The sequence below is a fragment of the Photinus pyralis genome, unplaced genomic scaffold (assembly GCF_008802855.1).
Source record: "Photinus pyralis isolate 1611_PpyrPB1 unplaced genomic scaffold, Ppyr1.3 Ppyr1.4_LG3a, whole genome shotgun sequence".
In the NCBI taxonomy this organism is placed as follows: domain Eukaryota; kingdom Metazoa; phylum Arthropoda; class Insecta; order Coleoptera; family Lampyridae; genus Photinus; species Photinus pyralis.
In genome coordinates, this window is record NW_022170509.1 from 17372333 (window position 1) to 17399572 (window position 27240).

Here is a 27240-nt window from a genome sequence, read left to right on the forward strand (position 1 = left end):
TGGCCTTTAAGTAACTTTGTATCTCTTGTGGTTTACGAGATCCCCATAGATAGTGAAAAAAAACCCTGTATATACACCGAGATATACACGTACGCTTCATTTTTAAATTTAGTCATTTTTCTTACGTATATCATAATACGAAGTGGGGACGTTCAGGGATGTTTGGACATTGAATATATCAAATCCTGCTTGATGTTAAATCCACGCATATCAACCCTTAAATAGCGTCAATGAATTTTATAAAATTAAGATGCTTAATTTTTTTTGGAAATAATTTCTAAATGTTGTCGTTTTTTATGTATACGAAGTGAGGACGGATAGGGGGTCGTCCACTAATCATGTGAAATTTTTAGTAACTTTTCCGTTAGCACCTTGTATGTGCACTTTTTTCGGAGAATCTGAATTTGTTATTCGAATATCCCCAACACGCTAAAGAAGCTGCAGGTCACTACTTTCTAATTTCTTAGGGGCACCATAATGGATTTTAACGGAATGAGATAGAGGACAAGAAAAAGGAAAATAATAACTTGTCATACTTTTGCATTTGTAAGAAAAATACATTCATTTTTCAACAAGACAATTTCTTTTTTGTTGCCTATTTCATTCCATAAAAATCCAATATGGTGTCCATGAGGAATAAGAAAGTAATAGAGTGTTGCTTCTATATCTAGCGTGTTATGGAAGTTCCGATAAGATTCAGATTCTCCGACAAAAAAGTTGCCATAGAAGGTGCTAACTGGAACCGTTCATTTCCGACGGTTTAAGTTATGGAAAATGAAAACGAAATTTGACATTTTCAGTGGTCTCCGAGTTATTTTCAAAGATTTTTCAAAAATTTGCTATGCGTTTTTTTAGTTCCAAAAAGGGGTAACTTTGCTCCATTTAATATATACTGTATCTCTCACCGTTACGGAGATCTTAATGGTGAGCCACGAACTTGAACCACTGTACATGCCACGTGAACATACTCGTATTTAATAGACAGTGTCCTGAGACGTCGTGCGTTTTAGCGAAAAAATAAATACACGTGATCTCACTCTAAACTCCCTCATCCCCCTTGTGATATTTCGTGATTTTTGCGAAGAACCCCTCCTTCCCCCTCAACGCGCAATGGATCGCTCCGAAGTGCAATTTAGGATTGTTTGCACCTTATAAATTTTAAATCTCGCGATTCCATATATCAACCCTTAAATAACACCAATAGGATTTATACACGAGTACACTGTGATTTTTTGGGGACAGAACTCTGATAAAATTTATGGTCTTGGCAATTATAAATTAAGGGTCAGTATGTTTTGTCCTCGTTTACGTACGGAATAAATATTTTGAGGGTCACTGTCATTTTCGATATAATCACTAAGTCGATTCGCTATATGGTACAAGTTTGGCATTGAATCTTGTGAAATACATTTGATAGACCTTGATCGACCGTTGATATGCACTTAACTTTCGTGAATTTATTCATTAAAAAATGTCATGACGTCATGGCATATTTGTAAATGTACTTTCCGGTGTTACACTGATCTCAAATTTGACACCTGATTAATTCGCATTCCGTGACTGTAATTTAAACAAGCACGTGCTTCTCCGATTGTTTGAGATTATGAAACATGAAGCAAATGTTGGAATATCGTTTACATAAAGGTGACATTGAAACCTATTATGTGCGAACAGTAAGCATAAATAGATACATTTCTGAAATCCTATTTTCTGTAACTTTTTATAGGTCGACCAATTTAGCTACAGATAGTAGTACCTAGTTGTTTAACAATGGGGTGGTTGCATGAATATGAAACTAAAAGCCATTAGCACTTTTAAAACTTTCAATGGGCGATATCTTTTGTCTCATTAGCGATATCACAAAATGGCCAAACTGTTAGGATCGAGAGGGAACCAAAATGGCCATATAGGTAAGTACACTTCAACCCCCATGCCTATAAATTTTGAATTGTGACATGTCGCTTCTGATATATTATTGGAAAATGCCCTTCAGAAATACAGAAATCTGTATGCCTAATATAATATCCAAAATTTGAACAAAATTCGTCGGGCCGTTACCTTGGAAAATTGCCAACTCACGTACTGTACGTACGTGCATACAGACGGAAAAAAATTTTATTCTTTAAAAGTGATCTAAAACGTCGACATTTTGACATGTACAAAAAACGGTGATCGCAATAGCCACCTAGCTAAAAATTCTTAGATCTAATGATACTTTCAAAAAACAATATCAGCAAATTAGTAATTAAATTAATTAAGTCTTGGTCGATTGTTGCATTTTTTTCTAACGTTTTTAGTATTCCTTGGTAGGATTGAAATTGTTTTTTTCATTTACGGTTCTGAAGCGCAATATGCAATTAGACGAGCCGGTGTCAGTGGCCAAGGTTCAAAAACTATAACCGATGGAAGAATCCAGTTTTGTAAATAGATGACCAATTTTGTTGGTTCACAATTGGCACTTGTTTTGATTTTCATTAGCAATAGTTATTGTGAATTGTGCCGGTCGAACTGACTAATCAAAAATTACATACATTAGGTATACGTGCAATATTGACGTAATCCAATTAACAATCTTGAAATTTGTAAATATCATACATTTATTGTAATGAACAAATTACTGTGACGACCTTCACGTATATTAGTTACCGATGTTTTACATTAACTACACAAAAAGCACATTTCATGTAAATTGATGTTTCGTTTCAATAGATACGTGTAACCATTTCCCCAAGAAAAAAAAAGGTCACGGAAACGGGACGTTTTTTCAATTAATTTACATGTAGATAGATATTTCTGTGGGAATTCCAAGGAGCTGCCAGATTTTTCTAGGAATTTAGTAGTTTCCCGGAGTTTAGTGATCCCAGCCACATATTTATTTTAATCCATTGGCTGACCAGAAGATCCTGTATGCAATGTGGTGTATAGAGCATCACCCATTTTTTTCTTGAAGAGGACCATTACGACTTAAAAAAAAAATTGAGTGGCCGTTCCAACTCGTGGTAGGTTTTGAGTTATGACGTCATATGCATTAATTTCGCGGTTTCATCTAAACCATTCACACTAATCTCTAAATGTGGCTGTAGACCCAGCAAGTTCTATATGGGTCTATAAAACAACATCATTGACCTAAAAAGCTTTGCGGGATCTAAGTGATCTTAGCATATTAAGCTCAGGAATTGACCTCAGAGAGGTGAAAGGAAGCTCCAGAACGCTTTGGAGAAGAGACTTCGAATGCTCCAAAAAGGCACTCTGAAAATGTCTTTGAGAACCTTCGAATTCTTTTCAATGGACGTTCTATAAAGGCCTAGAGAGGGTCTACAACTTTTTGATAAGCCGCCACAAAGCGCTATAGGTAAATAATAAAAAACGTTATCAAAAGGGCGAACTTCGTACCGGCTTTGGGAAATCTCGTTTTTTTTTTTATATGGGACATATGCTCGGTTTCAGTGGCCTCGCACACCCGGTAAACTTTATCAGTCAATGTTTTTTGGAAAGCACGTTCGGTTTTTGGCGACGCAGCCGCATCACCTCGTACGCCTGGCGAACTATGTAATCACCTAGCGGTATGACATATACTTTACGACCTATTTTCATAAAAAAATCAAAATTGGTCTAGTCGTTTCAGAGGATTTCCATCACATATATTTCTGTATATGGGACATACGCTCGGTTTCGGCGGCTGCGCCGCCTCACCTCGCGCACCCAATGAACTTCATACCGGCTATCAGTTAATATGTTTACTTGGATGGGACGTACGCTCGGCTTCTGCAGTTGCGCTGCTCCACCTCGCATATCCGGCAAGCTATACAATCACCTAGCGGTATGAAATATTCTTTACGACCTATTCTCAGACCTAGCAAATATGCAACAAAAATTCATAAATATCGATCGAGCTGTTTCGGAGAGTTCGACCACAAACATTTCTGTATATGGGATATACGCTCGGTTTCGGCGGCTGCGCCAACTCACCTCCCACCCCCAGCAACCTTCATACCGCCTATCAGTCAATGTTTTTTTGGATGGCACGTATGCTCAGTTTCGGTGGCTGCGCCGCCTCACCTTGCATATCCGACGAACTATATAATCACCTAGGGTATGAAATATACTTTACGACTTTAACTGGCAAATACAGTGCGTTCGAGATAGGCGGGTCACCTCAGTCGCATTTTTAATGATTAAAAATTAATTACAAATTGGTCTTATTTTCCAATGTTAGAAAGAAAAGCTTTCCGTTAAAAAAACGCTTCCTCACATTCACAACTGAGAAATGTGAAATTCCTTGGCGTTCTGTACTAACATTTGGAGAATTGTTTCATATTAAGTACAGTCTAAGCTTTATTTAATAAAAAACACTGAAAATAATGTAGCCGACCTGTTTTGAAATTTATTTTGCTTTATTGTGGCCTTATTAAAAAATAAATTGTACACTTTCAGTCCAATAGCAACGAGAAAATAGCGTTAGTAAATTCGGCAACCTCACTTGCCTCCTCTCCGACAAGTGAACCTAAATAGTTTGAATTAAAGAGTAACTTGTAACTTTCGTAATTGTTTAAACCATTGATGAATTATTTAAACAGTATATTAATAAAAAATGTAAATTTGAGATTTAATATGAAAATTGGTGCCTATAAATTAAGGACTAACTTGTACCCACGCGCTTTTTTTATGAACAAATTATCTTATTGTTGTTCACAATATCAATGATGATAATGCAGCGAGACGATCTCTAGAGAATGCCAGCTAAAATCACGGAACCCGAGAAACTTTCATTTGGAATTTAGAACCATTTCTTATCCACAAGCATTGTTTCATAAAAAATTTTTCCATTGAAATTTGGATATGCCATTTTTGATTTGGATTGAGCACGCACAAAGGGTGACAAATTCATGACTGACACACAAACACACTTTTTCAACGAAAATTTTATTTTTGATTTTTTAGTTCAGATTCTGTGTTCTCTTAACGAAAAGTGTTTTTAAAAATTTTTTTACTCTATGGTTACTTTCTGTTGAGTGTGTTTTATGCGTCAGTCATGAATGTGTCACCCTCTGTGCGTGCTCAAACCAATGCCCAGCGAACACAAGCTAGGAAACGTCCGTCACAATAGTGACAATATAAATTACTAAAACGGCAAAAATAAAAAAAAATTACAAAAAACACTTTCTGCCAACAAAACACAGAATCCGCACTAAAAAGTCAAAAATAAGACTTTCGTCGAACAAATGTAGGGATCTTTTCAATATTCAGATTTTTTTTAAATCCCACCTTTTCAACGAAAATTTTATTTTTAGAATGTCACGCAATTTACCAAGTACCCTGTACATATTTAAGAACAAAATTGTTCCCTTTTTTCTTGCCATAGGTACCAAAAAAAGTTATTTCGTATTTTCAAAAAGTTTAGATCCATTATCTTACAATTTTTTTGGCATCCCGTCATGGGATGGGATTTAGGAACATTTAGTAGTCGAAGCAATTTGCAGAGAAAAAATTAAGGAAGAATTGTTGCGTTGGTTCCCTCATTCTCCGCATTTTTTACGCACGGACACTTATTTAGCCACTAAATCTTGATTTGTACAGACAGAAAATGGAACTCGTGATTTTGTGGGAAATGTGTTGGATGTTGGGTATCTAATTTTATTCTGAATTTCATAATCTTATCAAATCCCTCGGCCAGACGTCGACCTTGGCGTAATATCAGCCTTCATTCATAAATTATGTTAATTCGACTATAAATTGCGTCAATTGAGCATTCTGGTGGGAATTTCGATGATCTGTTTTTTGTCTGTTACTGAGATTTCAAAACTGCTAGCCTGCAACTTGCGGCAAAGTTTCAAGTATCTGAACTGTTGACGGGAGATTGGCACGTGCTTGGTTTAATCAACTGATAAAGTCGTCACCTTCGCGTGTGCTTATACTTTACTTTACACGTGACCTTCCACATTCCGCTTGTCACGTGTGATCTTTTTTGTGAAATAGAAAACCTGCTCTATCCATTTTGTCACTGTCACATAAGCATGTACGCAGCTCTCAGACAGAGAAAAAGTTTTAGAGTTTTTTTATAAAAGGGATCAAACTGTAAATTCTTTTTCCTACCATAAGCGCTAGGGGGCACTAAAATAGAGAAACGGGATTTTATAAACAAATTTACTCTGTTTTATATGAAGTGCTCCTATGCTATTTTCTCTGCCCTGTGAAATAAGATGAGAAGGAACAAAAGCGCCATCTAGCGGTTATGAATAACCATAATTTGGTCATTTAGACATGCTAGTCTACACTTCTCACATACCTAAGCGTTTGAAGATCAGAGATTTCCAGCATATTGTTTTTAAACTTCCAGAGATTTTTGCAATAATATTAAAATTTTAGCAAAAAAATTAAAGAAAATTATATAATTCTAAAGAAAAACCGAAAAATCAAAATTTAAGTAGATTCGTTATTGTTGCCGAAGAAAAAAAAACTTCAGTCGAAATTGTAATTTTTCGTACCCCCGCTTTTGGGAATCTAAGAAAATTAAAAAAACCCAAAGAGGATATCGGAAAACCAAAATCTAATCCTCGCCTCGTTAATGCGTGGTTGTGGTTCTAATTTTTTTTGACTTGCTACACCCTCTGTATGGAAAAATGTTTCAAATAAAAGTTTATTGGTACACATGGCAAATTATTGTAATTTTTTTATGTACATTTATTATTTATGTATATTTTTTATTTGTAAAAGTTCCTCGCCTGGTGGTGAAAGTTTTCCAATTAAACCGAGGGCCAAAAATGTGTTATTGGGGAGTTACTAAAATCTTATTGATTGTTTTTTTAAAATTTTTTTTTGTTTCAGTAAACCTGATGAGGGGGGATTTTTGTGCATTCTTTTATTACAAGTGTATTAGTTTAGTACGAGGTCATTTTTACTACCAATATTAAAATTTTGATATTGGTTTTTTTTTCATTTTGTGGAAATCTCGCTAAATTCTGTTCATGCAACTTAAATTCGTTGTGCAAGGCTAGAGAACTTACAGTAATATAGGTAATATATTTGTAGATAATTTCGAGCATCTCCATATGTATTTAAATGCTCGGAGCGAGCAGCCACTTTCCTCCACCGCCATGTATAAAAAATACAAATCGGCCATTGGCGCGAGTGCGACGACTTTGCTATTGTTTTATTTAGTAAGTATGCCTTCTTTATAGTACATACTTTATACACAGATGAGGAAAATCTGGAAATTTTTCAGTTTCACTGAGTACCCAATTTTCGTTTTCACAAGTCCCAAAATCTACTTTTGTTCTTTCACTAACCGGAACAGACAGAGGGATGAAATTAAGGGCTTTACGTAGGATTTGAGATATTTTCCTCTGATTTTGTAAAAAAAAGCATTTTGTAGCACAAAAATAATTAATCCATTTTTGATTTTTGAAACAAAATTCAACTGCAATTTTTAGTCGCATAACGATAAAAACTGTATTTTCTCGAGCGATTGGCCATTTGCGTGAGTGTATTTAGTAACTATGGCTTCTTTGTAATATACAGTGAGCGACTAAAATATGAAACAAATTAATTTGCGTTGGGTTTAAAATAATGCTCGCACACGTCTATCAATTTTTTCTGGCGTATTTTTTGCACTAAAGAGAAAATATACGGAGTGCGTCAAAAAGTAGATTTTGATACCAAAGTTGATTTTTTAATGGAACGGTATTTTTAAAAAATCGACTTTCGAATTCTGTGTCAAATTCTAGGCATAATAAAAATAATTCGAAAATGGATTAAAAAAATACTGTTCCATTAAAAAAAATCAACCTTGGTATCAAAATCTACTTTTTGACGCACCTTATATTTTCTATTTAGGGCAAAAATGCGCAAGAAATATTTGATAGACATGTGCGTGCATTTTTTTTTAAACCCAACACCTGATTGGTCTAGGTCAGGGTCAGGGTTGGAAAAAGTCGCGAAAAAATAATTCTTAGACTTTTTTTGAATTAATTGGTGAATTAAATCACTAACTTAATACATATGAATTAAGTCGCGCCAATCCTGGAGCTGTAGGTATTACAAATTAGTCTTAAATTTATATCTGGAGATACATATCTATAATCTGAATTATTTACTAATAATTTGTTTAGTAATTAATAAATTGTTTAAACAATCACGAAGCTAACTTGGGTATAAATTAGTCGTTAATTCAAACTATTAAGTTCATTTGTCAAAAGGTTAATTAGGAATGGTGAAGTGAGCACTCCCACTTTAAAATCGGTTTACGGACCATACTACGCGGGCGAGTACAAATTCGAACCAAATTAATTGCACATTCGGTACAAGTGGGGGTACCAACTTTATTGACGAGAGAAAAATTTGCATGTAACAAATGTGACGGCAGAAACTTCACTGAGGGGCAAAGAAAGACGACTTGTTGGAAAGATAAAATGTAAGAAGCGATAAAATTAAGTGCAGAAAGGTACAAAGCGTGAACTCCAGCAATAAGACAAAGAAGTATTGTAAAAGAAACCTATAACATAAGGATGACCTCTAACGGCAAAACATAGAACTAGGTAAAAGAACTGTACTATATCTAAACTAGTGGATTAGAAAGAAAATACCTAGATGGCGCAGAATTTAAATAAGAGCACAAATGAAATAGTTACTTAAGCGGCATATCATTCAGAAATATCAATCGGTAAGAAAACAACGTTACAACTTTACAACCTATTTTCATACTTAGCAAATATACAAAAATCGGTCAAGCCGTTTCGGAGATTTCGACTACCAACATTTCCCTCTCACACATCCGGCGAGCTTCAAACCCTCTATCAGTCAATGATTTCTTGCATGGGACGTACGCTCCGTTTCGGCCGCTGCACCGCCACACCTCGCATGCCCAGTGAGCAAATAGGTATACAAAAAATTCATAAAAATCGGTCGACTCGTTTCGCAGGAGCACAAAAATGTCTGTATATGGGACATACGCTCGGTTTCGACGGCTGGGCCGCCTCACCTCGCACATCCGGCGAACTCCCTTGTAGAATTTTTATTTTATTACGTTTTGAGTTGTGTGTAAAATCTTATAAAAAAAGTAGCAGACCCCGGGAACTTCGTACCGCCTTTGAGAAATCTTGTTTTAAAAACCACGGGAATTTTTAATGTACATACTCTTTTCAGTGATTTTTTTGTTACTTTACAATTTAATGGCTTAAACTTCCAAACGCATTGTTTAACTGTCCTAGAAGAAATTTTGATTTTCATTATCTCGACAACTGAGTGATCAACTTCCCTTTATCGGAATGTCAAAATTTCCAATTTTGGTACCACAATACACCATTCAACGGAACTTTAATTCAAAATATTTAGGCGCGCATTAATAGCAATTGTAAGGTTAATTACGAATTACGATACGGACACAATGGACACTTCCTCATTCGGTTGGTAATTAAGCGCACTTTTGCGGTTTGTAGAATTCTAGAATTAATGAGGTCGCGCCATTTAAGCTTGTAGGGATTCACAAAAAGGTTTATATTTGGAACTGATAAGTAAACAACCAATACGTAAAGGTTAACATTTTTGACCTAGGCGCCACGATATCTCTTACGTCGGCGGATCTCCTGATTTTCATTGTATCACTTATAGCTTGAACGGCGTAGAAAATAGAAACCGACCCAATGTTTCGTTAAAATCTAAACCACGACAGTACCTCAGTGACCTCAGGTTTTCGCGTGATGATAGCTTTTGTGTTTTATTGTTTGAAATGCTTCTAAAAAAGTCACCAAATGTACTTTCCTGGATTTGGCTCAGGAAGAACCAAGATGTGTATTTATACGTTCTCAAGGGCGTGTTACCCATTACCTACATAAAAGATACCGTGCACAATTCTACACGTGCTTGCAATAAAATGTTCTGTTAAGATAAAATTCGAAATTATTGACTTGATGGGCAACGTGACTGGTAAACAAAGGAAAACCGAACACAGAGATATTTACGTATTTGTTTAATCGATTACTTGGTAGGTTACGCAACTTCATTTTTTTTTGTAAATATAAAGTTTGATGTATATAATTGAAGAAAATTATTAGAAAGGATAAATGGACAAGGCAGTTGCAGTGATATTATGCAGTGTAAAATTCAGTTGGAGAAATTCCTACTACGTACTCCAAGGAGAGAGAAGCGTTTTGACCAAATCAAATCAGCATTGACATAGGTTAAGAAATTCAATTGATGCAATTGCAGTTTAGTATCACTTAACGGTAATTCATTTATCGAAACGTAATCTGATTTAGCCCATCTGGGATTATTACGTGCTCGATTAAAGGATTTAAAAAATTGTCGACCTACGTTTTGTTGGGCCAGATTTTTGTGGGCACTGCTGATGACCCCATGACATTTAATCAATTACTCTATAAACAGCACTATCTTACCGGTTTAGTCTTGGTTAAATTTGGATTTACTTTGGACCATGGTTTCAGTTCAACTGACAAGTGACATCATAGTCCTTTCAGAGGGAAAAATAATTTTCGTCTGACAAAGTGGCCCTTTTTCCATAGTCGTTTTATTGTAGAAATATGCCCTCAGTAAGCACTATTGTTCTCAAAGTAAGTGCTGATAATGAGTTAGTCATATTGATTTATTTTTGTCGATCATCCCACCTTCAAGTTTCCCCTCCATGTATGATTTTTTGCTATGCCCTTGTGAACAAAAAATGGGTGCAATATTCAGTTCGAAGAGATTGAAGGACTCTGCAACATTAGTCACTTTTCTCACCGTTTATTACGAGATTAGATAATTTCAATTAGTATATTATCGGGCAAGAGTGGATAGACGACAGTCGTTTAGGCCCCGGTGCCATTAGTTGACCCGTCTTTGAAAGTGCTCGAAACGATTTGTCAACATGTGAAGGTAGTGTTTTTGAAAAACTGCAAAACAAAGAAAATCAGTATTATTTAAACATCTCGCTCTCATCTCTCTCTTACTCAACGGAAATATTTCAACTCAGGCGGAAAAAGTCAACAAGATAAAAGTAGGTATGTACCTTCTTGGTTGTTTTCCGTTGTGCCCCATTTATGTTGCATTATTCATACAAATTGTTATGTATTTGCTTCCCTCGAAAAGGAGGATACTGTCATTTTTGTTGTATTGCCACTATCGAAAACCAATGTATTTTAACTATCGGTGAATTTAATGCCGAAAAAGACACACCCAAGTATGGTACAACATGTTTAGTTCGACTGGCATTTTCACAGTAAATTCTTTAGTTTTCTGTTCCAAAATTATTCACTTTTAGTAAAATTTCATTTGACTAGAATAGTGAAGGTTTCATAACAACGGAACACCCCCGACTTAATTTTTTTTTAAAGGGAAGGTCAAATGCTGACGACGGTCAAGGTACCACCCTCGCAATACATCGAGTATTCCAAAATTGTTTATTTTTCACCATAAGTGATGCTTAATTAGATCAGAAATGTGAATCAAAAATTGTTTCATCAACCGGAAAACACACCCCCAATTTTGACACAGCTTTTTTAGCTTTACCCGTTTTGAAGAGAAGGTTGTATACTGACGACGGTTAAGCTCGAGCATTCCAAAATTTTGTTTTACTTTTGACCATAAGTACTTTATTAGTTATTACTATCATGTGAAGCCAAAGTTTTCAGTTTTTGGATTCATCAACGAAGTAAATGCTGGAAAACACACCCCCAACGTTGAAACAATTTTAATTATAGCTTTTTGAAGCAAGGGTTGAATGCTGACTTGCAATCAATCTCGTTTTATTGTCGTTTGTTTTCCAAAATTGTTTATTTTTTACCATACGTAATGCAAATTAGATCAAAAATGTGAGGCAAGAATTTACTCCAACTTTGACACAACACGTTTAGCGTCAAACTAGCATCCTCGCAATATATTGGTTCGAATCTGGGTTCGGAGATGTATATTTGTTAATGTAATAGAGCAGCTTCGGCTGAAACCCCACTCACTTAAAACTAAAAACAAAAAAAAAATAAAAACATTTTTAGTTTCATTTTCTTGAAGGAAAGATTGAGTGCCGATTAGCGTCAAGATTGCACTTCCGCAATAAATCCCTAGATAAAGATTTATCTTTGTATTTCAAAATATGTAGTTAACTTTCGATCATAAGTAATGGTTAATTAGATCCGATATGTGTAGTAACAGTTTTAATTTTTTGGTTTCATCAGCGAAGGAAAAACGGGAACCAAGGAAAAAATTGAAAAAAATTAATATTGGCCCAAAAAAAATTAAAAAAAATTGAAAAATTGTTTTGAAATTGTTTGTATGCTTATAATTAATTTGAACTTTTTAATTTTTCGGCTTAGTAGCTCAGTATCGGCTGTATAGCTCAGTGGTAGAGCGTTGGGCTACAAAACCGGAAGTTGGGTGTTCGAACCTGAGCTGAGGTTGGAATTTTTCATCTGTGGCAGAGCACCACTTCCATAATAAAATAAATTTTCTTCCGGTTTTTACAAATAAAGCGCCAATCATAATAATATTAGCCTTGATAACGCCAGATGTGATGGGACGCGCCCCCACTTACTGCCGCAAAATAACGCGCACATCGTTGAACACCTGTATAATCCGTTATCTCTTCTAACAGACATAAAAAACACGTGCGTTAATTAAATTTTGTCCGATAACCACATCTCTTATCGTAAACGACCAGATGTGCCTACATCTTAACACGCAATTTCACGTTTTACAATTACATAAACAAATCTAAATATGTAATTCTAAAAGGAAAAATAACACTAAGACACCAATTCAAATGAAATTAACCAATTCTGTGCTTATTGCGCTAAGAGATAAAGAATTTAGTGACATATCGTAAAACATGCCCGCTTCGATACTTACAATGGATGTGTCCGCGCGTTTTTAAAAAAACTCGTCTTTAATTGAGGGATGTCCATTCCGTAAAAAATTGTTCCCATTTTCGACACTTATAGGGTAATTGATAGTGCTACCAAAAAAGTAATACATGATCTTGGATCAAACGTAAAATGGTAAAATCAGGATCAAACGTAAAATGGTAAAATCAGGATCAAACGTAAAATGGTAAAATCAGGATCAAACGTAAAATGGTAAAATCAAAATTTGAATATCTTTGCTCACTTAAGAATAATAAAAAAATGGTCAATTTCAGAATGTTTTCAAAATACGAGTAACTATACGTGGTCAGGTAAAAAGTTATCGGTTCTAACCTCATTTTTTTAAATGAAGCAATCTGTATATTTTATTCTAAAAAGTATATTAATTTTCTTTTCAAAAATATAACACAAAAAATTCAAAAAAATTCAATATTGGTTCAATATTCTTTAAAAAATTGTAAGGTCTAAAAATATTTTTGAAATTTGTGTTTCATATTTTTGAATTTTTATAAATATCTTTTCCAGTGTACGATAGTTTTGAATGGGGAATTTAATATGCTATCTTTTTAGATTAAAATGTACAGGTTGTTCTATTTAAAGAAAATGAGGTAAGGTCCGATAACTTCTTTAGCTGACTCCTTATACATATTCTGAAACGGCAGATTATTCAAAAATCATTACAGAGAAAGTATCTCTATATCAAAGAAAATATAGGATCATTTTGAAATTCACAATCTTTTAATTTTTCCCCGTGAGCATGTATTTTCAAATTTTGATTTTACCGTTTTATGTGGGTGAAAAATTCCAGTTTGGTAAAACATATAATGGAGCTCTTCGTCAACAAAGTTATAAAAAGGCATCTCGAAAAATTCCACCAGCTGAAATTTACATTAATAAAACGTCATAAAAACGAACAACATCTATACTTCTTACATACTGCCAAAATCAATGGAGTAACGCCTAAATTCCTTCAAAAGAGAAAAAAAAATTTTTTTGGGTCTCGGTTCTTCTATTCGTTTATATTTACTACTTATTTTTAAGAATATTTATGCCATAACTTATTTTCCTTTGTAGGATTTCCCTTTCGCGAAGTACTGATCAATATCATCAGAAAATCTGATCTGGCCGATCTCGGATAACGGTTTTTCATTCGCTTTCAGAGGCAAGACTTTTTAAGAGCACGGCTATATTTTCTCAAACTTGAACACCACATTTACTCCGCAAGAAATCTTAAATCACTCACTACTAAATGTTTGATTTGTACATCAATGAAACTCGATTTTTTCAATACTAATTAAGGCGAGGTCAAACGAAATTGAAAATCATGATGCGTTTGGAAGTGTTTCTCACAAAACCGGCGCTTTGTCAAAATCTCTGCGCCTTGTCAAAATCTCTGCGCCCTGCTGATAACATACAACAATCTTTGTACCAAATTGGACAGACAATTATTGGTTTGTGATCGTGCGATCGTTGGATCAATTTTGCCACTATTTTAATCTGAAGGTGGTACAATGAGCACGTGCGAGACTGTAACATGTTTTTATATCAACATTTATCGAAATACACCGCTACTGTTTTTTGCATTGTTTTGATTAGAATTAATTTTGGACCAAGTCCAGCTGTTCAGCACGATTATCCATTTGAGCTTTACTAATTTTGTTTTACTAAATGCGATGGTGTTGCATATTCGCACTCTTGGCTCCTGTGGCCGTGGCAGTTGAGGGACCTGTATTTTCTCCATCGAGAACTCATTTCGAAATAATCTTTGTCACATGTCAACGTGGTTATATTAGTTCGTCATTTTTTTGGCCTTAGTTTGCCAAAGTAACTACGTCCAAGCGTTCCTTGGGGTTGGCCAATCGGTTATTTGTTAGGGCTTAGTATATTTAGACCAATTTTTTTTGTCGAACTTTCAGTTCAAGAGATGAAAATCATAAGTGGCTGTGTACCAAGTTATGGTAAGAAAACAAGGCAGTGAATAAAACTAGGTACACCTACGATGTAATAAAACGAGGATGCAGTTTCCAATTTTGGAAGATTTAGTTTAACGGTGTAAGTAAAGTTCGTTAACAAATGTCCAAAAATAAACGCAATTGTGACCGCTTTTACTAGTACGTTCGCCCGCCGATTCCCTTATAATGTATTTTTGTTTAGTATAATCTTAAGGCCTTGTTCTAAGGAAGGAATTTTCTAGTCGCTATACATTTCTGCAGCAAAGCACACTTTTCCGTTACTCAAAAAAGTTATCCTTCAATTCTCACCCCCCCCCCCCCCCACCCCCCCACTTGATAACATACTGAATTTCCTAAACTTCTCGTATCTAAACATTTAAATCAATTTCGAATTTTTTAATCCATTCAGAAAATTAAAAAAATGAGAAATTTGGAAAATTCAAAAATTAGACAATTAACAGAAATGTGAGGACTTATTCACGCTAAAAAATTCAATGAATTTCAACATAGAGGGTTGTATCTTGCGCTTTTTGGGATATTCAACTTTCAGATTTTTGTTTTTTTTTTGAAGACGCTTAGAATTTTCTAAAACTAATTTTGATTTTCATTGTATTATTGTACTATTGTATTAAATTCCGTCAGGATCAGAATGTTTTTCACACGTCGCTTAGGGGAGTTGTAAACGAGTTAATTTTTTGTTGCTTTATTTGAAAAGGTCATTGCCTTGATTTTTAGGGGAATTTTTCAAAAGAAAAAAATTTCCTTTATGTGATGGTTTTATCCGTCTGTTCCTCGTCTAACTGGAGACCGAAATGAGGCAACGATGTTAAACCTTCGCCAATCGATTTCTACGAATTGAAGTATCAGTGCTATTGAACATGAGCCGAATTAAAAGTCTGGATTCCGAATGTGAGCCGAGTAGCAAAAATGTTCCTACTGAAAATCGTATGCAATTCTTCCTAACTTTTTATTGACCCAAAGGAGTGGAACAAGGCAGACTAAGAGAGATCCTTGTTTTGGTCTTGATAAGCTAAAGAAATAAAATAATGGACAGGGTAGAATCTAAACAAGAAATGATGTCACGATCGAGGCTAAGTTAATAAATGATCTCAAAATATTACAAATAGGACACTGTATAATATCTAGATCTGAAATGTTAACATTTAAATTTAAATCAATTTTCGGCAAAAAGGGGAATCGACACAACGGAGCTATAATTGTTAAATGACTATCAAACAAATGCGGTAATTAAAATTTGATTGTATCGAAAAAATTACCCTTGAAATTCAGGTCGCAACCTTTTGAGCTCAGAAGGGCGCGTTCTGCCTTATCAGATAACAACACAAACATATTGCGGTATAACAATGTCTAACGTCTGACACTCATACCGTAATTAATACCCAAAAGGAATCAATAATTCAAATGATTTTAGACTAGCAAAAACAAAACTTTGATCGACCACGGATCGTCTGTACAAATCATGACGTTAACTTCAAGAAAACTACTTTAGGATGCACAAATAACTAAACAATGTAATCTCATTAATTCAAACTGTAAATGAAGTAGTATGATTTTTACAATATGCGATATGTTTGCCTTTACTAGAAGCATGTGTGGTTAACATTTCATCAAAATATATTAATAAATAAGAAAATGGATGTTGCACAGTCTGCACATGCGCACATTTATCGTCAACATCTTTTTGACTCGGGTGCCAGAGCTATAATCTACCGAATGCAAAAAGAATGAACTTGAAAACGGCGGTCACTATCAGATTGTTATCTTAAGAGCTATTGACCTACCTTTCTTGCTATTTGTGTTTATAAATGGAATACGTTAGTTTCATTTGGTTTCTTGATTAGCCATAACTCAAAAATTAAGTTTGCTCAGGGTCAGCGATCATTTTGGAACGCAGAAACTCAACTCGATATCGAGCTAAATCCCAATATGAGTTAGGAAGCTTTTAAATGCATTTATGGAGAAATAGAAAATTAGCGCTGTTCGCATCCGTGGTTGGCCATTCTTTAAAAAATGATCAAAGTCCTCGTGTGAGATCGAAGGGACTTCAGCGCATTTTTGTGTGGCAGATCAGTGTTTTATTAGCCAATATTGACTCCACCATCAATAAGATCTTGCCGAAAGCTACCACGTTCACTTTGTCGGTACCATTTTCTCACTTACCGTGCACTCGCAATTCGCGTTTGAAGTTTTGACTCCACCATCAGTAAAATCCTTTGGGGGTTACCATATTCCCTTTGTCGACACCCACTTCTGATCACCCGCAACAATTCGGATTTGAAGTTTCGACTCCACCATCAGTAAGATCTCGTCGGGGGTTACCACATTCCCTTTGTCGATACACAGTTCCGACGTCCCGTTCATTCGTAATTCACATTTTGGTAGATTTCGCTAAAATCCCGGCATAAAATCGTATTCAACTTTTGGGTACTTCACATAGCTCGACCTTCTATTAGTGACACGAGAAAGAGAGACCGCGATTCGCGCTGTAAGAAACTTTTGGGCGCCCAAAGTCGACTACCCCTCGAAGCGCGCCGCGCAAAAGGTGGTTTATTTCGCCCCTAGGAAAAAAAAACAAAATTCCGCCACGCAGGAGTTGTGCGCGTTGACAAGATCTTCCCGACGACACCAATTTGAAAACAATCGGAGAAAAACTGTAGAAGAAGATAGATAAAAACTGAAAAATCTCCAGGTTAGTATAATACGCTCGGGGATGGCGTCCAGATGTCGTCGACTCCAAATCTTGTAGCCCCATCCCTAACGTTCTTAATTACACGGCCCCGATAGTTACATGTACACTCCTTGTCTTTTTACAAGCGTTTTTCTACGGGCGCGCATTTACTGCCAGCCAGCCAGCCAGCCAGCCGACCAGCCAGCCAGCCAGCCAGCCAGCCAGCCAGCCAGCCAGCCAAAGTGAGATTAAAAGCTACTTTTTACAAAAAAAATTTTTTGCAAAAATGCGCTAAAAATGGATTGCACGTGCCCAAACTGAACTTTCTATTTTATGGAAGGACGGATTTAAATGAATATAAAAGGTAGATTGTATATAGGTACGCAGACGAAAAAACACGAAAAAATTATTGCGCATGCGCAGTCTTACATTTTATTTTGTGAACCAATTCCTCTGAAATTTCAGCACAAGATGCCTCGAATGGAAAATGTGTCAAAAAATGAATTCCGCATGCGCAGTGCTCATTTTTGACCTGCGGTCGCATTTTTCCGAAATTTTAATAGAAGGTGCTGCTTATAAATGGCAAACAAACGCTTCATGTGCCCCCACAGCCATATAAATGCGCCATTTTGGGGCACTTCTCACAGCTCGAGATTCTATTGGTGACACCAGAAAGAGAGACTGCGATTTGAAGTTTAAGAAATTTTAAACCGCGTGACAAAATTCGCAGCGGAAGGGAACTTTTGGACGCCCTGAGTCGACTACCTCTCGAAGACGCACGCTTTACCAAAGATGGTTAATTTCGCCCATAGAAAAAAATGCCACGCGGGAATTGTGCGCGTTTACAAGACTTTTCCGACGACTTTAAAAACAAGCAGACCAACACTGTAAAAGATAGGAAAAAACCGTTAGTAAACCAGGCTCGGGGATGGCGCCCAGATGTCGCCGACCCCACATCGTGTAACCTCGTCCCTAAAGTTGTTAATTACACGGTCACGAGTGACAAGTTATCTTTTATGGGCTGTGATTTGCTGCCACCCAGCCCGCCGCCCAAAGTGAGATTAAAAGCTACCTATTTGCAAATAAATTTGCAAAAATGCGCGGACTTTTTAACGGATGATGCTTCTTAAAAAAGCAATATGTTAACATATGTCAGAAAATTGATTGTGTGTGTGTGGAGCCAACATGTTTAGTTGCGGGTGCTTTTTTCCGAGTTTGGCAGGGGTAACTAATTTTTTCCAATGCTACTTGTCGCAGGTGACTTGTTAAATCGACCTGGGAATATGGATGACCAAAAACAGTTTTCGTAACTGTCAAGCGACCTGACGCTGGCCGTGAAAGTCGACAGGTCGCAAGTGCACCCGCCCATACTATGTCTAGGCACTTGCCGCACCCCACTCTTCCACTTGTAGACCTTGTCCACGGTAGATTCCTCCATTTTGAAACATTTTTAAGCAACTGAGATGGACGATGGACCTGTAGGTGTGGATTAAGAGGCGTTTTGACAGGTAGAATTGACTGACCTGTACCTTTAGACTTTAATAGTATCACCAAATGGGGACGGATGATAAAAGGCAAAAGAGTGCGTGATAGTATCTCAAAAACAAAGTATGGAAACGTTGTATTTTCAAAGAGAACGTGGTAAGGTTTGGACGAGTTGTATCCATCGGTGGAGTCGGAACGTGGGCTATGAAGAAGATACAAAGAGAAAAGGAATTTGTTAATATGAAACTCTGATTTTTGTAAATAAAGAAACAAATAAGATCGGGACGTGTTATTAAAAACACGATTGTTCTTTTTTGATTCAGTCTGCCCCAGGCTGGTGCGTGGTTTTGGAAGTTTGGTGAATAGACGGACAGACGTCGGGAAATTTCACAAAATATATGCAATATTGGTTATCTCTCACCCATATAATTAGGGAGGGTGTAATAATTGAAAAGTAAATCCTAAAACAGGACCACAGACAGATGTACGTATACTTGATGATTAATCACTCAAATCATTTACGACATATTTTTGTACTGGTTTACGTTTCCATTTTCATTATATCAACAAAATAAGGTTTCTAATAGAACCTAGAAGAGCATCACATAAATGGGCAACTGTATCATGTGGAAACTTTATACAACAAAAAAGAAATATATTTTCCTCTCATTTTTTTTTCTTCACAATTTGCATATTGTTCTTACCAACTCGTTTTTGAAAATTTGAAAAAAAAAGGATTTTTGGACCGAAACATTTATTAATTTTCCGAAAACACCGGATTTTCTCTGCTTATCACTACGAAACTTACGTGGGGGAGTAATATTTCGAGAATACGAAACAAAAATGCTGCCGTCTAAAGGGGTTCAAAAAGCCCCTCCGTGCATTACCTCGAGAACCACACACAACGAAATATTTTTCACATTCGTCATCTTTTCTACCGTCGGTGGCCTTTTCTGTGGAAGTCTCCACCATAAAAAGGGTTGAAACACGCGAAGACCTCATTTGAAAACTATCAAACGCGTTCTCTTGGACGAATCTGAAATTGTTACCAACTGCAAACTTTTTGAGATCGAAATTGCGTATAAAGAACAAATTGACGACGCGTGAAAGGCACCATGGCAACAACTAGAACTGTATACTTTTTGGAAGGGCTTAACCTCGTCTATTAAAATTTAGTGGTTTGTTTGTGTACGTGTTTGGCTCTGGATACCCATCATTCTCAGTCGTCATATAAGAAAAAGTCATTTTAGGGATATTTTTACTATTTTCGCTAATAAATGCAGTATTATCTTCATTGATAATTACCCAAAATTGTTCCCATGATTGTCTCGAATAGATAATATTTACATTCTTTGTTTGAAAATAAGGCGTGGGCACGTTCACGTCACGTCAACTTATACAATTTTGGCAATGCTAAGTACAGAGGGAGTACATTGTGGGAGTACTTATGGGGGGATATTTTCTATCTTTAATTGATAAGTAACTTGTTGATGACAGCGTGTTATCATTGTGTGTACTGCAAACTGAATCAAATAAGCTACTTACTCTTACCGAATAGGTGTAAATGTACCAGTAAGATCAGATTTTAATTACATTGTCCTATTTTTAATTTCCATAACGATTGCACTTGCACGAATAACCTGCACGCAATTTTGTCATTGAGACTTATCTCATCTATGGGCATATTACTAAAGTAATTACCTACAATATTAAAAAGCTGTTAATTTAATGTTATTGTACTAATGTTTCAAGGTGACTTTGTTAACGTTTGGTATACTCGTGATTATTGTGCGTTCTGGTCGATGTGTTTACATTAAAACGTGTTAATTTTTGGCGTAGATTCAAAAATTTTGGGAAACAAATTTGGCTGTCATGTGACTTATTACGCCACCTAACGTCTTCGAGTTAAAATACCAGAATGTAACGAATTTTTTTTTCCAGCTTTTTGGTGAGACCTTTCTCGCTTACATGGAGTTCCATTTGGACAGCGCAGAATATTGCCAGGCCCAACACAAATAAGCTATCAAGTTTTAGAAGACTATAAGAACTAAGTCATTGTCGCCATATTCCTTAGTTACACATTGTCCGCTGTACCTCATCTGCAGTTGAGTAAGAGCATCCGGATTTAAGCTTTTCGATTAGATAATAAACTCTTGTTTTTTAGTTAATCCTACTATCAACAGTACTTTTGCTAAGCATATCAAGCAAAAATTTGTGTATACAATTCAACTGAACTGCAATTTAGATAAAAAGATTATTATATTAAGTTATTGAAAGACTGAATAAGAAAATTAACATTGAATAATATATCTAGATAAATTATTTGTTATCGAATAATCACTACATCTCAGTGCTATCTAGTATTCTTTGGTTTACGATATTGAGCATAATTTCAAATTATTTGTTAATCCAGAGCAAGAAGTTAGCTTTTTGATCTCCTTGTGTAATAAAAATACACCAGAAAAATATTCTAAAATTCAAAACGCGTTGTTCATTAGTGTCTTGTGAAAAAAACCGTTTTAGCAACAATGCGTCAAAAGGATATCAGACCTGCGCCAGCAGAAATACAGTACAAAGGATTTAAATTCCTCATAACTGACCGGCCTTCTGATCAGAGTATTTTAACATACATTCAGGTAAGCTTTCAAGTATGTTTTTTTTGTATGTTCCGAGCAATTCTTTCTTCTGATGAATACCCATATCATTGTACGACGGCGCATAAATATACATTTTCATTTAAATTCAAACATCATGCATCTTGTCCCATCATCATAGACATGGTAGATAAGTCGATGCGCGGGTTTGGGTGACGTTTCGGGACCAATTTTCACTCGCTTGGGATCACTTCGTTTTTGTTGTAGCGTTTGGGAAGAGTTAAAGGAGTCTTTTTATCAAATGAAAGCTGTAGCAAATTTTTGCATTGGTTTGAGAAGGAATAATGATAGGGGTGATTATTTCCCATTGCACTTCTTCATAAATCATAATTCTTACATTCCCATAGGTAATTCAATTTTTTTATCCTTGTACTTCTTTATAATTTTTTCCTTTCGTGTACTTCCCTGTAATTGCAGTACTGGCTTAGAATTATTACTGCATTTCTTCAACGGTTTACTCCTAACGATTTCATCCAGTGGTGCGATTTACGTTTGGGTTTTGGTATACAGGGTGGCTTATTTATCGTGCTCAGCATTCGGTTTTCAGAATCTTTAGGAATGACAATGTCGGTTAAATGTGTCTATTTTGGGGGCGCCTTGAATCGTGCTACTGTTTTTCATGGATGGTCTGGATCGCCTACTATATATCGACAAATAACAAAAAAATTATGAAAAAAATTGGAAAGGCAACGTTTCGTACACTTTTTTAATGGAAGGAATATTTCATATCATCCTTAAATAGGGTATTTTTCGATCCTTTCAACGATAATAGGGGTAGCCATGTTCAGTTTTCAGAATTGTGGACAAATTTAAGCAAAAATGAATTTTGTTTAACTAATACAGACAAGGAGTGACAAAACAGACAGACGGAAAGTCCAAATGACCAAAATTTAATCAGTTAGTCCCTTGACCATTGTCTACCTATTACTGAAAACAGAATTGGAAAATTCAAAACTGTTTGCAAGATATCCGGTTCACAGACGGACGGGTAGAAAGTCCAAATGACAAAAATGTAATCAGTTAGCCCCTTGACCATTGTGGACTTATTACTGAAAAGAGAATTGCAAAATTTGAAACCGTTCGCGAGTTACCATGTACAGTGTGGTCCAATTTCGAAGGGATTAAATGGGTAACTTTCTTATTAGCGCAGATAAACGGAAACCGCTTGGTACTCGTGACCTCTTTTTTCATGCTTATTCCATTACCGTTACTCGAAATTAATTTTTTTAATGGAAATTATAGTTGACCATCTTTTGGTATTTACTTTCAGACAAGATGTATTAATAAGCAAAATTTATTTTGGAAAACTTATTGTTGAAAATAAGTATGATATATTATACATTTTGGGAAAGCTAGCAATACAATAATAATCTTTTAAAACCATGGTAAGGTGTAACTTCCATTTAAAAAAATCAAGTTTGAGTTACAACGCATTTCTATGTTAAAAAGTGCCTGAATAATGCTAAAACCATTTTGACTAGCTTCAAAAATAAAGGAGTTACAGCAGATTGAAGGAATCGGCCATTTTTCAGTTTTTCTCTAAAGTGAAAAAACAAAAGACTGCAGCTTATTTCTTGCAATGGTAATGGTATAAGCATGAAAAAAGAGGTAATGAGTACCTAAGCGGTTTTCGTTTATCTGCGCTAATAAGAAAGTTGCCCATTTAACCCCATCAAAAGTGGATCACACTGTACACAGACGAACGGACGAACAGGAAGGTATCCATGAAAACGAGTCAACATGAAAAAAAGTTTTTCAACCTCTGTGTTATTTCTCAAAAATTGTAGTAGCTAGTAGATATGAAAATTACGAGGAAAATTATTTGTACGCCATGATTTGTAGGTCCGTAAAAATGCCCAAAAACTTCCTCCTGATGATTTTCAAAAGCTTGATAGCTTTGATCCGCTACAATTTTTGAAAAAAAAACAAAGGTTGGGGCAAGGATTTTTCATGATCAGTTGTTTTTATGGCTTAACCTCATTAGGTAGGTATTGTATTGTATTGTGTGTGTGTGGGAGGGTAAGGCAGTGTAGCCTAATCCTCTAAGGAAGGATTCTTGTGCTTAGAGTAGTTTCAGCCGATGATAGAGGCTAATTACTGCTCTGAGGTTTAGTTCCTCCATCTCATGCGGTTTCAGCTAGTCCCCGCCGAGGTCATTTAGTCTTTGGCCCGGTAGCAGCCTCGCATCCGCATAGCTGCCTGTCCACAAGTTCTGCATGTGGCCTCTGCCGCTGCGCCAATCTTATGTAGATGGTATTTAAGCGTTGTATGGTCTGTGAACATCCCTGTAATGGACCTTAGGTCTTTCCTATTGAGGACTAAAGCTTTCTTTCTTGCCTTTTTGTAACGTGGCCTTGATTGAATAATTTGACCTGCCATTGTCTTGGTATCCTCTGATGTCAGTGATGGATCCTATTCAACTCCTCCCACTGGTTTAGGGCTTCTTTTATGTGGCTTTGCAGTCCATGGCACTCACCGTAGTGTGATACGGTTACCAGTTGCCAATTTTTTTAGATTGCAGATGCACCCCCAGACTACTTTGGAGTCGTAGGTACGGGCTACTAACGCCTTCAGTGACTGTTTGTGAGAACATCTATTTTCCCCCCTTCTCACCCACTTCAAGGTTTATGAGGGCACAGCGGTTTATGGCATAGATCTCCGCTTGAAAGACTGTGACTTTTATCCCAGTGATTCAGAGATTCTGCAGTTTTGGCCACTAACCCCTATCCCTGTTTTACCGTCTTTTTGTTTTGAACCATCTGTGGAACAGGTGCTCATGGGTCCTATAGGCCTGGGATGCCTGTCTCACCTTTTTTATAACCTTGCCCTTGTGAGAGTTACATATTATTCTCTGGTCAAAGTTGACTCGCAGGTATTTGACCTCTTTACTAAAATCGATCGTGGTGCACATGGATTCTCATTAGCCCAGATTATGTTCATTTTAATAATTGAAAACCCAAGCAATACATTCAATAACACCAGAAATCATAAATAATGCCATTCAAATTGTCCAAACATGTGCAGAAGCATGTTTAGCAGAAAATGGTGGACATTTTGAACTTTTCAGTTTTGTGTTAGAATTAAGCCTCGAATTAAGCCCTCATTATCCGTGGGCGCGAATTTCGTAACACCCCGTATATCCACAATTAAAAAATATATCTTGGTGAAACATTGCTCCTATTAGAAAAATTAAAACTGTGCCATTTCTCAAAAACTGTGGTGGTTACAAATATGTTTTCTACCCCAATGATTTCTACGCGAAAATATACCAAACTGTTACCTTTGCAGTTTTTTTTGTGTCTCATAATAATGAAAGAGAGAAAAAAGGTCCATTTTGGTTTTTCGTCAATTTCGCACGATTCAATGCAGACACCATTTTTTCTCATTTAAACGATATTGTTAAGTAGATTTCGAGATTCTAATGCTGTGTATGATAAATAATCCACCATGTATGGAAAGTTAAATATGATGCATATATGGAAGGGGCTAATAATTTAGCTTATTTTATGGTGAACCGTTTGTTTTGTTCTCTGTATAGGTTCTAAATTTTAATCGTTAGAGATTTTTCATAAAATCTAACGGAGATATCCAGTGAGTATTTGCTGCTCCAATCGCATTTTTGGTTTAGTAATAAACATGCAAAATATATAGCGCCTTCCACGAAAATGATATATTCCTTCAGTTCACCTCAAAAAGCTCCAATGGTAATATTTTAGTGTTAACTGTATTTGAAACATGCTGTGTATAAAGTTCTTACGTTGTGTTTATAATCTGCGCTTAACATATCATTGCATTAATCATTTGCACACATGATACTGAAGCATCATGATTTGCAAAAATCTGTGCATTACTGTTCACGTACTTTATCTTTAAAAATAAATGCAATATCATTACGCTATTTATAATTTGGCTAAATATTTACCCACCTATTAACCAGAAGAAAAACGTGGCATTGTGTAATAACCATATAATTTAATCTCTATGTAACTCACTCACTCAATTTACAAAAATGGTTTATGAATGCACAAATATCATTGGGATTATCTGCACTGGTGCACTGCTGCTTTTTGTTTTTGTATACCATAATTATTTTTGACTATGGTATCACATTTTTTAACTGTTATCTCTGTTTTGTGTTATTGTTTCTCTTTTTCTCTTAATTAGTGGAACTTTTCTATCATTTTAACTAACATCACATCGTGTAATAAATTTATCCTTTATTGCTATCTATTGCCAACAAACCTACCCAATCATTGAGTACCTAATGTCATAGATTGTTATACAGGCTGATATCACATAGCCCCTAAAAGTTTATCATGTTGACACCCTGTATATTTGGGTGTAAGAACTGCAGAAATATATTCTCAGGACGGCGAATTTCATTCAAAATTTAGATTTCCGTAATAGCGTTCCACTAATAAACGCGTCATTGTAGGAGCTTAAGAAGCACAACGTCTCTGCAGTGGTAAGAGTTTGCGAACCCTCGTACAAAACCGACGATTTAAACAGCATTGGAATTGAAGTAATCGATTTAGTATATGATGATGGCACGTTTCCTCCTAGCGAAGTGGTGGATGAATGGTTTAAACTACTCAAAAATCAGCTTCACGAAAATCCCGATGCCTGTGTCGCCGTTCATTGTGTTTCTGGCCTCGGAAGGGCGCCCGTAATGGTGGCTTTAGCCTTAATCGAGCTGGGTCTGAAGTACGAAGAGGCCGTAGAATTAATAAGAGAGTAAGTAGATTAAGTGTAAGCGCACTTCTAAAAACTATGTTGTTGCGCTTCATCTTCAGTTGCCATTTTGCTATTGCGGGAATGATTTATATTAATGAGAGATGTATCTGTTGCAGGAAAAGGAGGGGAGCAATAAACGCAAAGCAATTAGGTTTTCTTGAGAAATACCGTCCCAAATCTCGACTAAAGCTAAAGAATGGTCATAAGAACTCATGTTGTGTGCAGTAATACCACATTTCTGTGTTCATTGGAGGATGTAGCAACATCGTAATTTTTTTCTGATAGTTATTCGTATAAATCATATAAAGCTTCGAATTTTTTACCATAAATAAGTTACGACTTTACGAGCAATATCATTTTATAATTAACAACTTAGATTATCAGATAATAAATGCTGACGTTCCTTTCCGAACAATGGCGTTGCAATGTGGCTTTTACAAATATATTGTCCAACTTACATTTTGTTGTTTATTAGTGCACATTAGTAACTAGATAATTGTTTTTTTCGAATTTGACAAAGATGTTTAATTGTTATGGAGCTCTTTTATGTGAAGATTAATGTATTTTTTACTTTGTATTGTTGCAGCTTAGTTATCTTCAGTATTTTATAATATTACATTTTTCTATTGATAGTACCAAAATTGTTTTAATTGTTTACTTTCATCACTTCAACTTGTAGACGCTGTATAACTTGCTGGAAAAATATATTTTACTAATAATAATGACATTTATTCCTAACGAAGTATGTGTTTCTGCCCCTTTATTTGACTATGTACAAATTGATCTGACATAATCAGTGCTGGGTTTATGCAGGGTGTTCTCAAATGAAGGATCATGAGTGAGTATTGTATATATAAATAAGATGACTTATACCTGAG

At 35.8% G+C, this 27240-nt stretch overlaps 1 protein-coding gene across 4 annotated transcripts in view; it reads left to right on the plus strand.

Annotated features, from left to right (window-relative positions):
- The window catches only part of LOC116165458 (protein tyrosine phosphatase type IVA 1), a 32334-nt gene extending 5337 nt beyond the window's left edge, over window positions 1-26997 (plus strand). The window contains exons 1-5 of one of the 4 annotated variants that reach the window (XM_031479918.1): window positions 10811-10994; window positions 20916-21083; window positions 21139-21610; window positions 26064-26362; window positions 26479-26997. In XM_031479918.1, the coding sequence (XP_031335778.1) occupies window positions 21503-21610; window positions 26064-26362; window positions 26479-26590 (519 nt within the window). In that variant the 5' untranslated portion in view covers window positions 10811-10994; window positions 20916-21083; window positions 21139-21502 and the 3' untranslated portion in view covers window positions 26591-26997. Of the gene's footprint in view, window positions 1-10810; window positions 10995-14781; window positions 14901-20407; window positions 20547-20915; window positions 21084-21138; window positions 21611-26063; window positions 26363-26478 lie in introns of those variants that run through there. The other 3 variants (XM_031479917.1, XM_031479916.1, XM_031479915.1) reach the window with 3 other exon arrangements.
- The last annotated feature ends 243 nt before the right edge of the window (window positions 26998-27240 follow it).